The 14663-nt window shown below is 40.9% G+C and overlaps 1 protein-coding gene across 1 annotated transcript in view; it reads left to right on the forward strand.

The window, feature by feature from the left end:
- Positions 1-2669: 2669 nt before the first annotated feature.
- Positions 2670-14663, forward strand: part of CEP85L (centrosomal protein 85 like) — a 187010-nt gene continuing 175016 nt past the window's right edge. The window contains exon 1 of the mRNA XM_036768051.1: positions 2670-3164. Within this exon, the coding sequence (XP_036623946.1) occupies positions 3101-3164 (64 nt within the window). The 5' untranslated portion in view covers positions 2670-3100. The remainder of the gene's footprint in view (positions 3165-14663) is intronic.

Here is a 14663-nt window from a genome sequence, read left to right on the forward strand (position 1 = left end):
CATTCAGACTCCATGTTTCTTTCTCTGGATGTAGATGGCATTTTGCACCATGAGTCTTTTGGAGTTGTTTTAAGTCCTTGCATTGCTGAGAAGAGCTAAGTCTATGAAAGTTAGCCATTGTACGATGTGGCTGTTACTGTGTACAGTGTTTTCCTCGTTCTGCTCACTTCCCTCAGCATTAGTTCAAAGAAGTCTTTCCAGGTTTTTCTGAAGTCCTCCTGCTCATCATTTCTTATAGCACATTAGTATTCCATTACATTCATACACCACAATTTGTTTAGCCATTCCCCAATTGATGGGCATCCCCTCAATTTCCAGTTTTTGGCTACCACAAAAAGAGCTGTTATTTTTGTACATGTGGGTCCTTTTCTCATTTTTATGATCTCTGGGACACAGTCCTAGAAGTGGTATTGCTGGGTCAAAGGGTATGCACATTTTTATAGCCCTTTGGGCATAGTTCCAAATTGCTATCCAGAATGGTTAGATCAGTTCACAACTCCACCAACAATGAATTAAGTGTTCCAATTCCTCCACATCCTCTTCAGTGTTTATCATTTTCCTGTTTTGTCATGTTAGCCAATCTGATAGGTGTGATGTGGTACCTCAGAGTTGTTTTGATTTGCATTTCTCTAATCAATAGTGATTTGGAGCATTTTTTCATAATTTCTTCCTCTGAAAACTGCCTGTTCATATCCTTTGACCATTTATCAATTGGAGAATGACTTGTGTTCTTATAAATTTGACTCAGTTCTCCATATATTTTAGAAATGAGGCCTTTATCAGAGACACTGGTTGTAAAAATTCTTTCCCAGTTTTCTGCTTTCCTCCTAATCTTGGTTGCATTAGCTTTGTTTGTACAAAAACTTTTCAATTTAATGTAATCAAAATTATCCATTTTGCAGTTCATAATGTTCTCTTGTTTGGTCATAAATTCCTCCATTCACCATAAATCTGACAGGTAAACTGTTCCTTCCTTTCCTAATTTGCTTGTCATATCAGTCTTTACATCTACATCGTGTACCCATTTGGACTTTATTTTGGTATACTGTTAGATGTTGGTCTGTGTCCAGTTTCTGCCATACTATTTTCCAGTTTTCCCAGCAGTTTTTATCAAATAGCGAGTTCTTATCCCAGAAGCTGGGGCTTTGGGTTTATTAAACAGTAGATTACTACTCTGAAAACTGCCTGTTCGTATCCTTTGACCATTTATCAATTGGGGAATGACTTGTATTCTTATACATTTGACTCAGTTCTCTATTTTAGAAATGAAGCCTTTATCAGAGACACTGGTTGTAAAAATTCAAGTCAATTGACTACTGTGTCTTGTGTACCTAACCTATTCCACTGATCCACCACTCTATTTCTTAGCCAGTACCAAGTAGTTTTGATGATTGCTGCTTTATAATACAATTTAAGATCTGGCCTGGCTAGGCCACCTTCCCTAGCATTTCTTTTCATTAATTCCCTTGATTATTCTGGGGGGAAAAGTATTTATCTTTTTGTTTTGAATTATCTTTTGTTTTGGATAACCTTAATTTCAGAATATAGCCCCTAACCAACACATCGACTGACCAGGAATACAATATTCTACTTCCAGTCTTTCACCTCTTCAGTGAAGTACATTTTCTTATCACTCATTTGAGGTCTAGCTTCAGATGTGATTTCTTCAGTGAGGGAAACTCCCTTCAGCTACATATATTGGAGTCCTAGGTAGTCAGAGTTGCCTGAAGCAGTAAGAAGTTAAGGAATGGTGGGAACTAGTTGAGGGGCTTTCCACTCCCAGAGTGTCCTACACACATGAAGTCATAGATCTAGCCGCCCTTCTTGTTGTTCAGTCATTTCAGAAACCCCATTCGGGGTTTTCTTGGCAAAGATACTGGACTGTTTTGCCATTTTCTTCTTCAGTGCATTTTACAGACGAGGTAACGATGAGGGTTTATGAAGCTCCTACTCAGTTCCAAGCCTTGTGAGATGGATACTAAGACAGGCAAACCAATCCCTGCCCTCAAGGAGGTCACAATCTGCCAGATTACTGGTTTATTCTTACATTAGTCCAGTTAGGTTAGGTGATTATCGTCATTACCGGGGCCCCCCCTCCCCGCTCCCCTTTACAGATGAGGAAATCGAGGTTCGGTCATTTGCCCGAGGGGAGAGGTAATAAAGCTGGTAAACGTTAGGCTTGGGATTCGAACCCAGGTTCTTCTCTCTCCAGTCCAATGTCACACGATATAACGAATCAGAGCAGGAAACAGGTCTCCAACAACTTCAGTCAGGAGTTAGTTGGCAGGTCCGGAGCCTGCCCACCTTTGGGGTGCGGGGGACGGTATAGGGACCCTAGATGCTCACAGGACATGGAAGGGCGGGGTGGGGTGGGAGAGGGCTTCCCAACGGTCACGTGGTTCAGACTGCCCGCGGAGGGAAGAGAGCAGGAAGGGTGCAGCCCCCCGAGGGAAGGCAGGGCTGACCGGGAGGAGCGAGGGCGATGCTCGAGCCAGAAACGCCCCCGCCGGCGGCGCCGTCCCTAGGTGGAGACCGCGGGTCCTCGGGTGTCCGGGCAGTCCTAGTCGCGATCCAACCTTGCCGGCTCGGGCCAGCCCCTCAGTCCGCCTCCTCGCGGTCCGCCCAGCGCCCGGCGGATTATGTAAGGGCCGCCGGCTCCGCCTCCCCGCGCCCCACCCCCGCCGGCCTCCGAGGGGCGGAGAACGGAGGAGAAGGAGGCGGAGGCGGAGAGAAGCGGCCGCCGCCGCCGCCGCCGCCACTGCCGCCGCCGCCGCAGTAGCAGCCAACTTGAGACCGAGCTGCGGAGCCCGCCCGCAGGAAGCCGGGCCCCCGGATCCCCAGTCGCCTGGAACGGGTCATGGCAGCCGGCGCCCCGCCCCTGAACCCGACCCCGACCCGGGCTGCGGCTCCGCAGCTGCCGCTCCCCGCCCGACGCTGAGCAGCCGAGCCGCCGAGCAGTCCCGCCTTAGCCTCCCCTGCCGCCGCCGCGGCTCCGGCTTCTGCTCCTACTCCTTTTCCGCACAAGTTTCCGCCGCCTCCCAGAGCAGCCGCGGAAGGGCCAGCGAGGGGCTGAGGGCCCGCGGTCCCTGGCCAGCCGGCCATGTGGGGGCGATTCCTGTCCCTGGAGCCCGGCGGCCCCGGCGGAATCCGCAGCTACCTCACCGGTAAGAAGCGAACGGCCGGGAACGGCCAGGCCCGGGCCCGGGGCGCCCCGCGAGGCTGCCCTGCCCGGCCCCCGCCCGCTCCTTCTCACGCTTGTCCCCAGTCCTCTCCACCCCCCCTTCCTCCTCCTCCTCGTTCTCCTGTCGGCTTGAGGCTGCACGAGTGACATCTGGCGGGGCCCCTGAATGTGCTCTGCTCTCCCCCGGCCCCCGGGGCCAGCGCCCCCGCCTCAGCGCCGCCTGCTCCCCGCAAATCTCCAGACGACCCCCCCCCCCCGCGGCAATCCCCCAATTCCAAGCTTGGCCGGGCCTCCTGCTTCGGGCGCTGCCTTTGTTGCCCTCTCTTCGCCCTATTCTGGGTTCTGGAGTAGATTTAAAAGCGATCCTCCCCCAAGAAGGAATTGCAGAACGGAGAGGAGGAGTTGGGGTGCCCCCAGCCCCCCGCTGGAAGCGGAGGAAGGGCTCAGCTCTGGGGCTGCTGCAGTGCGGAGGGGGCGGGAAATGCAGTTAATGGAGTGTCTCTTTGTGGGTGTGTTTCACTTGGGGGGGGGGCTGGGGGGAACGGTAGAAAGAACCCTCAGGCTTCTCCAGCAGCCCCCAGCAAGAGGAAGTAATGTCTCCCCTTTGCATTCGGAGGCGGGTCCTCCCCGCTTCTCCCCTGGTGGCCGGCGGTAATTAGAGCCTCCTTCTGTCAGGAACAGGCAGCGAGAAAAAACCGCTATTTAGAGGGCTTGTTTCTGGGGCGGGCGAGGCGGCCCTGCGTGCCAGCGTCTGAAGGGACGTGGAAGTCAGTCTGAGAACCGTACTTTCCCTTCTCACGCCTAGGGGGTTGGCAAAGGGGGCGCTGGGGCCTGAAAAGCCGCCGACGTTGGACCAAGATGTTGGGCTCCGTCTTTGCATCTCCCCGGGATGGCTGATAAGGGGGCCAAGTCATTTGTACCTTGCATGCTCCCTTGCTTGCCGCAGGAGCTGTTTTAGGTGACTGCATAGGGACAGGTTTAACATTTCCTTTCCACTTGTGTCATTTGTGACGTTGAATTTTAGTAGGATCCAGGTTGGAGTTAGCCACCCAAAAAGTCTCTTGTTGCCATCTAAATTTGGGCCAGCAGTCAAGAGGTGACTTTGGTCCTGAGTTTCTGTATAGGTTGGGTTTGTTGTCTAGCAGGTAAGCGTTTGCAGTAAAATTTCAATCTTGTATTTACAAAACCAAACCTGAAATACTTGGCCTCACTTCGTTAAATGCCAGGACTAAATCTAGTATGTAAATCAGAACTTCAAATAAAGTAATTAAAAGTTAGATGAGGAATTTGGGGTGTGGTTTTTTGACAAACATGTGACTATTAATGCTAATAGAAGAGTTTTGAAAACAATACATGCTTTTAGTGTTTTGGACATTGATTTTCAAATAATTGTGTGAAACATCCAGAAGCCTTAGATTTGTTGGTTTTAACAGACAAACTATATGGATGAAATAATTATTTCACAGAAGTTGATCTTTTGCTCTAGCATAGATTGTAGTTGAGATTCCTGCAGTTTTTTCCAACAGTTACAGTCTTTTGAAATGTATGTGTACTATAGTATTAAAGAAGACGTAATCTGTAAATAGTGATGGTAGTCATTAATCACAAATTTACTTGCACAGTCTCATGCCATCTGGTATGCTTTTTATAAACCTAATCACTTGGGGGGAAAAAGAGGTTTTTTTGTTTGTTGCATGTGCGTAGTTTCATAGAGGTATTGTGTCCATTTAAATATTGTTCTCTACCAGAGAATTGCTGGGGTAAGGGGATAGGAGGGTAATGTATTTTTTGAGATGTGAGAGAAGAAAGCAAGTGACTAATTTTAGTGATGACATTTTAAAATGCCTTCAGTTTATACCAGCCCTTGCCATGGCACATATAGACCATAATGAATGAATAGCAGTTAACTCATTTATATAGGCTGTCCCAAAACTGCATTATGACTTTTGGGACTTAAAACACTTTCCTCAGGACAACTCTGTGTAATGGGTTGTCCAAATAGGGTTTGAATCGATGGGCCAGCAAATTAGACTGTTGCTTAATTTTGTCAGGAAAACATATCCCAGTTATTGTAAAATCTAGACTGCAGTATAAGATAATGTATAAAATAGCTGTAAGTAATAATGTGATTGTATGTTTTTTCACTTTTTATTCAGTCTTGTCTTCCTTTATAACATTTTTTTGTTTTAAGAATAAAACATGGCTTTAAAAATAGGAACAACTGGTGAAGGTCAAGATATGCTGTTGGTCTTGGTCCATCTAGGAAATTTTTACTACTGACAATTTGGAGTAAATGTCTGTTTTTAAAAAAATGTTTTAAAAACAAACTTTAAAACTGCCCTCCAAATAGGATTTCATTGCAGCATATCAGTTAGTAGTGTCTTTAGTTTTGATTGCTACCAGCCAGGCTAAGTAGTAACTATGAAAGTAAGAAAGAATAAGAGAAAAGGGTTTGGGGAAGATGAAAATGAAAACCATAAGGCTACTTTGGTGGGAAATTCTAGACTGCTGCCTGAAATTGCTTCAGGTACCATTTTAAAGTGTTAGTGGTATGTTGTTAGGTTATCCACACTCATTTTGTAAGATTGCTATTGACAGTTAACGTGCTTTACTGGTTTCTTTCTCTCTTATCCACACACACACTCCACACCCAACCCCCCCCCCCCAAATTAAGGCCTTGATTCATTTAGAATTGTAGCATTTTAGTGGCATATTGGTGTTTAGGTTGCTGTTGTGTCATAAATATTTAAATTTATTTTCAATTATCACTCGTTCTATAGGTATCTCAATCTTTCTATTTCTCATCCCATGCAATTCTTATCATAGAATTAGGAGATTCAGAACTTAGAGATCATCTAGTCCTGGCAGTTCCCAAACTTTTGGGTCTCAGGACACTTTTTCAAACTATTTTAAACATAAACTTTTGTTTATGTGTTTTGTTTTTTTACATCACCATAGTTTCCTCTAGTATCTCCCTCCCCTTCCAGACAGCCATCCCATGTAACAAATGGACCAAAAAAAAAAAGAAAAAGAAAGAGGAAAAAAAATCACTATAACTGATCACTACAGTGAAAAGTCAGAAACTGTATGCAGTGAACAGCTCTTATGAACCTTCTACCTCTGCACACCTTTATATTCTTGAAAATTGAGAAGCTCAAAGAGCTTTTGTTTATGTGAGTTGTATCTATCAATATTGTATTAGAAATTAAAACTGATACATTTAAATATTTATTGATTCACTTAAAAACAATAAAACACATATCATGTTAACATAAGTTGCATTTTTTATGAAAAATAACTTTTCCAAAACAAAAAAATGAGGAATGGCATTGTTTTACATATTTTTGCAGTTGACCTTATTTAGTTTAATAGAAGACAATTGAAGTCTTTTTCTTGTCTTCTGCTGTCAATATATTGAGATACATTGTTTTGGTTAAAGTATATGAAGAAAATCCAGCCTTATACAGGTGTGTGTGTGTGTGTGTGTGTGTGTGTGTGTGTGTGTATGTAGTTGGAAAAGGGAAGACTATTTAAATAGGTGGGTGGTTACTGTCTTAGTATTATTATAAAATAGTTTTGATCTCATGAGTCTCAATAGTTTTGAGATTCCTGAAGGAGGCTCAGGGAGCCCCAGGAATTTGCGGACCAACCTTCGAAAACTGCTAATCTTATCTGAGCCCCTTATTTATGGATGAGGAAACTGATACCCCTCCCCAGGAAGGTAAAGGACTTGCCCAAGGTGTCATAGGTAGCCAGCCAGTACTGTAGTTGAAATTGGAACTTGTTTCGATGCCATATATAGTTCTTTTTTTTGCCCACATCCTAGCTCATTTGTTTCTATTTACAAATCTTCCGTAGATGATCCACCTGATGCGCCGGAGGTCTACCCTTGTGTAAGGACAATTCAGCTAGCAGCTGTTGTGGGGTGTAAGACCCAACAAGACAAGCAGCAAGAGCTGCCAGCACAGGTTCTTTTGATCTGCTTTACTAAGGAAAGGAACTTTGAGGGGTTAACAATCTCACTTTAATTCAACATACGAATATCATTCACTTAGTTCAGGAGGAAAAGCCAGCAACCTGAACTTCAGAGCAAATACCGACAAATTACAAACATACATTTTAAACAAACTAAATACAAACCAACATCTGGGTTAGCAAAGCTGGGAGGCAGTTACAACGACTTGCCCAGAGTCACATGCAACTCTTCCAGTGAGTGGGAGCCCCAGACAAAACATCTGGGTTTCTTCAAAGCTTGGCCTCTTAACAATGGCTGCCCAGAGTCTCCACATCAGCACTCCTCCATGAGTGAGAGCCCCAGACAAAATGCTAACCTTTGGGTTTTTATACCCTGTTCAGCCAGAAGGTGTGAGCCTGGCGCTTTGCACCTAGTTAGCAAAAGGCATTTGATTAGCATTTCTAAAAGAGAAAAGAGTAAAAAAGTCCCACTTTAATTACCAATACACCTTGTGATAAAAATTGTCTTGTACATATATATTATTTAGGCTGCCTATATCTTGTCTTTATTCTTTCTGTGGGCCTGATTTACTCTCTATTTTCTAGTTATACGTATTATTGATGAAGTCTTTTTTCATTCACGAGATACTGTTGGTAACATTCTGCAGCATGTATTGCCTTGTGCATGTAGGGATAGGGACAGGGACTGCACCTGTGATTTCATCACATTAGTAAACTCAAGTAAGAAATTTCCATCCCTCATTGCAATTTGGCACTTTCTCTGCAACTTGCAGTCTTGTCCAAAGTCCTAAAGCTAGCTGTCTTTCCTGCACATAGTTAGGCCCACCGTGCGTCTTTCCATTTGTCCTTTAGTTCACTTGTAATTTTGATTGTTCTGAGGTTGTCAGGGCCTCTGACTCCTGGCTATCGTAGATCTCCAGGAACATATTGTTAAAGAAAGAATCTTTTGTGGCAGTGATCATTTTGTTGTCATTGTAAGCGTAGTTCATTTTTTTTGATTCACTCCATGTTAGTAACCTTAGCCTATAGCCTAATTGGTTATTGCTCTAGCTCACCTTGAATTACCTTCCTTAAGTTATCCATAGTAATGGACTGATTTGATCAGCTGCATGTTTAGGTGCATGCCAGAGTCTGGGAAATAAGTACTTTTAATCCACTTGATTTTTCCCTCGTGGATAGTTAAGGCCTGGCTTATACAGTCCTGTGGATTTCACTGAGGTTTTGTAGTATGCAGTGGCTTGCTGTGATTCATCAGTATCATCTATGAGTAGGAGCATTTGGATAATCTCATTGTTTATCAGCCTCACCTTTTGTTTGGATTCAGCTTAGGCCATCTTTCAAAATATTGAGGAACACCCTACATGAATATTTATTTTTTCTTTCTCTCTTTGTTTTATACCTCAATTGGTGCCGATACTTATTGGATCATTAAACAAAGTTACCTCTGTAGTTGCATTTGTTATTATTTTCTGTAATTTCACATCATGTGAATTTTTTGTCTCCTTTGCTAGATCCTCATCCAGATCATACCTTCTAACTATAGGTGTCACACAGGGTGTCTATCCTTCATACCTGGAATACTCTTCTTCCTCATATCTGCCTACTGACTTCCTTTAAGTCCCAACTAAAATCCTTTCTTCTACGGGAAGCCTTTCCTAACCTCTCTTAATTCTAGTACCTTCTCTCTGTTACTTATTTCCTATTTATCTGGTATATAGCTTGTTTGTATGAATTTGTTTGCTTACTGCCTGTGTGTTTATTAGATTGTGAGTTCCTTAAGGGCAGGGACTGTTTTTTGCCTCTTTGTATCCCCAAGGTTTAGCACAATGCTTGGCACATAGTAGTTATTCAACAAACATTTATTGACTGACAATGACCGAGTGATGTGTGGGAAGGAAGGCATCTTGTCTGAGAACTTCTAAGGCTGCATTTTGTTAAATTGTCAAATTCTTTTACAAAATTAGTAGACAGTGAGGTGTCATTTATAGTCTCCTCTTAGTTGTATAGTATCTTGGAGAACCTGTCCTTTCATTCATGTATTTTCATTAAGGACTTGCTAGATGATTGCATGTACCTTTCTCAAAACAATTTTATAGAAATGAGAAAGTAGCCATTTGTGTAGGTGGTGGTTAATGTTCTGTTTTATTTTTTGGTAAAAGTGGTGCTCATTATTTTTTCTTTTCTTTTGGAATTTTTCTCTTTGTGCTATTGGAAATCAATCCCTGAATACCTTAAAATTATGTAACCTGTAACAGGAATAGAGTGTAAGCTCCTTGAGGGCAAGTGCCTTGTCTGACTTTTGTTTTAGTGTTTCTAGTGTATAGCTTATTTCATGTAAATGTTTTATTCTGTGTGTGCTGAATTGGGTCCAGCAGTGCTTCCTTTTTATTAACTGCTTTTGCTGTTTATTCACATGACAATAATGACCTAATGAAGTGGTTCCATGATCAGAATTTGATGAGAATAGAATGGAATCGAAATACTGGCAAATCTCTATTTGTTGTTCTCCTTCCAGTTTCGTGTACAAATAATCTCCAGGAGAGCCTATGATCTGGCTTCATTATATTTCGTTACAAGTTCTTAGAAGGCTCATTTCCATCCCAACCACTTTTGAATGTTTTGTGGAATAATACTACCAGTAGTCTTATGTTGTTCTTTGTATAGTGTTTTATTAAATAGGTTGTACTTTAAATTAGTGTTTTCCTTGGCCACCATGTTCCTCTGGTTGTCAAGAAGATGATGTATTTTGCTAGCTAAGATAGCTTTTCCAGTCTCCTTATTGTGTTAAACATCCCAAAGAAAAAGAGATAGTCAGTGGCTATACTTTTGTCCTTTTGTCTTGATAGTTTTGTTTAAACAGGTCTGTTTAAAGCTATAGTATTTCCCTGCGGTATCTTTAAGCTTTCTTCTAATTTGGTATTTACTTTGACCTTTGATCTGTGTAGAGACCACTGATTCTGAATGACTGCTACATCTGTAGCCAGTTTTATGTTAAGACAAAACCTTTTTAAATATGTGTTGTGCTTTAAAAATTTGATAATATTCATGATATATATAAACTTGAGGCTTTTTTTTTGTACTTTTGGATAATTATGAAACTCCTTTATTCTCTTCTCGTGGAAGAACCTATGAAATATTCTCCTTAATTGCAACTTCTTTATCTTCTGGTTTTACTTTGAGTAAGGATGTCAGTGAATATGATTCAGTTCTTCTGGTGATATTTTGGCTTGTTGGTCATTGTATAAAAAGTGCATGTTAGGATTGGCTTTTGGTATACAGTCTAAGAACTATGGAATTCTTAGCACTCTCTGCTCCCTTTCTGCCCTTATGTCACTAATATTTTGGAAGCTGGAGGAGGCTGCATAGGGCTGAATACCTGGCATTTTCAATAGATTGTGTCTTTGTTGAAGTCAGTAATTTGTATAGCCTTCATCTCTGTGCTTACTTTTAAGGGAGTCATTATCTGTATATGCAGTAGTTCTGTTGTTTAATATTCCATTATTTAACATGTACTAGTTGTGTGACTTTGGGCAAGTCACTTAACCCCAATTGCCCTACCAAAAAACCCAAAACCAAAACAAAACAAAATATTCCATTATTTAAAAGAAATGCGGTGCATTGCTTGGTGGATGTCAGCTTTGTAGCCATGATGCCTTTGGGAAGAATCTGACCCTTGACATATGTTGGCTGTGAGGCCCTGGTCAGGTCAGTTAGTTTTCTAGTGTGTCAGGCAACTCAGCAAGATTGTTTCAGAGAAGGAGCAGACCTGCACTGGTAAAGGGACTTTCCCTACTGTCTACTTACCTATACTAATGAAACCAGAGGGCCATAGATCCATAGATTCAGTACAAGAGTTTAAAATCATTCTTTTTATTACCAGGAGGACTTGGTAATTACTATATTTTACTTCAACTTTTTAAAGTTAGGAAAGCAAACATGTAACCTTTCAAAAAAGGAATCAGTTTATTCTAAATTTGAATTACCTTGAAAGTTTAGTCTCTACTGAGTTAAGGGAGAACAAAAGATAGAGCCAGTATTCTGAAATCAAAGGAAGCTAGTTTCAGTTAAAGGAAATAGAAATGAAAAACAAATGTGAATATTGTCCAGAATGATCTGGAAAATTCTGAACTTCTAACTGTCTCTAAAAGATTTTATTTTGGTGTTTTTGACCTCGCCATTAGCTTCTCAGCAGTTTTGCAGAGTAACACTGTGTACTAGGCTGAGAAACAGTGAATATTGTTTTCTGTATTCCTTCTGCAAAGATAATCTTTTTATTGATTTGATTTGTGTACATACAACAGATTTTAAGTAGTTAAAATAAATGATAGTTTTATTGTATTAAAGTACACTTAAATGAGAGATGGATATGATCATAAATTTAGAGTTGGAAGGGACCTTAGGAGTCATCTATTTCAACCCATTTATTCTACAGATGAGAAAACTGAAGCCTCGAGTGGGTAATTAATTTGTCCAAGATCACAAAGGTTGTGTAAATGTCATAGTCAGAATTCAGACCTGTCTCCTCTCATTTCAGTGCCCCTTTCCCTGCTATGCGGGTACTTTCTGAGTAGATTTTGTAAATCTATCACTTTAATTATGTAACTAACTTTGGTTAGTTAATCTCTCAAATGACCAGTTTCCTCCAATACTACAACTTTTTCAAGATAGGATAACATGTGTTCCAATGATTTACTTAGTAGCACCCAGTTTTTCAAGTCTGTCTAGCTGATGTATGAATGTAAGCAGTGTAGTGATCTCATAATTACCAGAGTGAGAACTAGTGTGGTTACGTCACAGAATGAGCTTCTCTGCCATGGTTCTAAATTAGAGGGGCCCAAAATGCTATGGTAACAATAAAGTATAACTCGATTTAGCCTAAGTGGGGATAATTGTATGTGTTCTTTCATGGTGGGGGTTGGGGGGTGGGGGTGGTGGGCGTCAAAGTCCTTACTATTCTGGAACTAATTTTTGTCCATTAGTAATTGGAATTCAGCTCCTTCTTGGCTTGAACAATGGAAGGTATGTGAATCTGGTGAAACAAGGCAATAAATGGTGAGTCCATGTCTCCTTTATTAGTATATTGTGAATATAAAGGTTACAGGAAAATCATACAGTGTGGTAATTTTCCTAACTGTGAACTTGAACTGACTCAAGACTAGAGGTTCTTAACTTTTTTTGTTGTGGAGTCCTTTGGCAGTCTGGTGAAGCCTATGGACACTTTTAAATGCATAGGATTACAAAGGAAACCAATTTTATTGAAATACAATTATAAAACTACTTATTTAAAAGTTCATGGACATCAAATTAAGAATCCACCTGTATAGTGAAAGTGAGAAATATGTGAGACATATTAAGATTAAAAAATAAGAATATATAGAATACTTAAAATCATCATTTCTTAATTATTGTTATTCTGATTACAGTTAAATGATTTTCATGCTTTATACTTGGCAAGATACAGCTTTAAAAACTTGTGATATTAAAATTTGTTTTAGAGGGGTCACCTTAATTTGAGGAATGGAGAATGATTTTAAGAAGAAATGTTTTATGAATGCATTTGAACTTACATACCTTTTTTCACATATCTAAAAACTAAGCCTGAACATGTAAAAATTTTTATTTTGTTTTTAGCATGACCTTCATTTCTGCATATCCTTTCCCCCTCCTCTACATCTCTTGTAACAAAGATAAGAAAGAAAAAAGAAAAAAAAATCAGTAGTATTAACCAACATATCAGTTGAGGTTAAATATGCAGTGTTCCCATACCCACAGTCCCTAGTCTTTGCAAAGTGTGGAGGGAGATCCATTTTTGTCCTGTTGTCTTCAGGATATAGCTTGGTTATTTTAGTAATACAGCTTTCAGATTTGTGTTTTAAAAAATACCTTCTACTTACTCTGTATTCATTGAAATTTTTTTTTATTTTGTCAATTTAAATCTATATCAATCATGCTTTCTGTCAAAATATAAATATAAATTGTTAATTATGGTGCAGTAATGTTCTATTCCCCTCAGTATTATCATCCTGTTAGAAATGATGTATGTGATGAATACAGAGAACATTAGAAGACTTATATGATCTGATAGAGAGTTAAGTCAGCAGAATCAGTAAAACAATATGCACAGTGATGACAATGAAAACTCCATAAAAAACCTGACTGATATAATTGACCATATCTAGTGGTTCTGATCTGTATCTTGACCCTGGACCCAGATAGCTCTGGAGGAGACAGTGAGGCTGGTGAATTTGCACAGCCCCATCTCACTGTTTAAACAATCCAGCTAGCAGCTTCTGTGGGGGTGTAAGATCCACCCACAACCAGCACCCAGAAGCTGCCAACAGCACAGGTTCTTTTGATCTGCCTTAATAAGGAAAGCAAGGTTAAAGGGGTTGACAAGCTTACTCTAATTTAGCACACAAATATCATTCACTTAGTTCAGGGGAAAAATCCAGCACCCTGAACTTCAGAATAAAATACAAACAAATTACAAACATCAACAGACAGACCCAATACAATTCATAGTTACCAACATCTAGGTTCAGCCTGGGAACTCAGAACAAGGGCTGGCCCAGAGTCATGCAGCGCTGAGGCAAAGAGCTCCAAGGAAGAGACAGCCAACCCCTGGTTTTTATATCTTTTTCATTGTCAGGGGTGAGTCACACATGCGACTCACCCACGTGACCTAGAATCCGCACAGAGAGGAGGACTTAAACCCACGTGGTCTAAAAGCCTCTGCTCTCCCAGACATGTAAACTAGGCCCTCCCTGGAGTTAGCCCCACTTTGGGCCCCACCTTAGTTGCCAATCCACACCCACTAAGGTTTTACACCTAATAGGGGTTTGGGCCTGGGGCTTGGCACCTAGTAAGACTCAATCAAAGACACTGAATTAATCAAAGGAAACAAAGGCCAAACTCTTCAAGGGCACTTGTTGAACTGAGTGCTAGGGAGCCCATTTTGATTACCAACACACTCACTTAAATCCGCTTCACTTGCAAGTCATGGTCCTCTTTCAGAAGGAAGGACAAACAACAACAACAACAGTCTGGCCACAAAGAAAAGATATGAAAAAGCATCTATACCTTCTCCCTCTCCCCTTCCATCTCTCTTCTTCCTTTACAGAGGTAGGGGACTATAAGTGTCTATGATGGTAAGATTTTTTTCTGACATTAGTTTTACTGAACTGTGTTTTTCTCCTCTTTTTTATTTGTTATAAGGAAAGGCTCTGGGGGATATAGATTGGGAAATATAGATGATACAAAGAATATCATTAAAAATTTTAAAAATTATATTCTATTCATATATCACAATTTGTTTAGCCATTCCTTGATCTATGAGAAGCTACTTGAACATTATTCTTAACTAACACTTAGACTCAATCATTCCACTTTAAAACCTCTCCTTAATTAACCAGTCTGTTCACAAGAAAATAAAAAGATTGAGAATTAGTGTTTAGGATTCCATTCTTAGATATTTTGTGGCTGTATTAGTGAATTACAAATTCTTTTG

The sequence above is a fragment of the Trichosurus vulpecula genome, chromosome 7 (assembly GCF_011100635.1).
Source record: "Trichosurus vulpecula isolate mTriVul1 chromosome 7, mTriVul1.pri, whole genome shotgun sequence".
NCBI lineage: Eukaryota > Metazoa > Chordata > Mammalia > Diprotodontia > Phalangeridae > Trichosurus > Trichosurus vulpecula.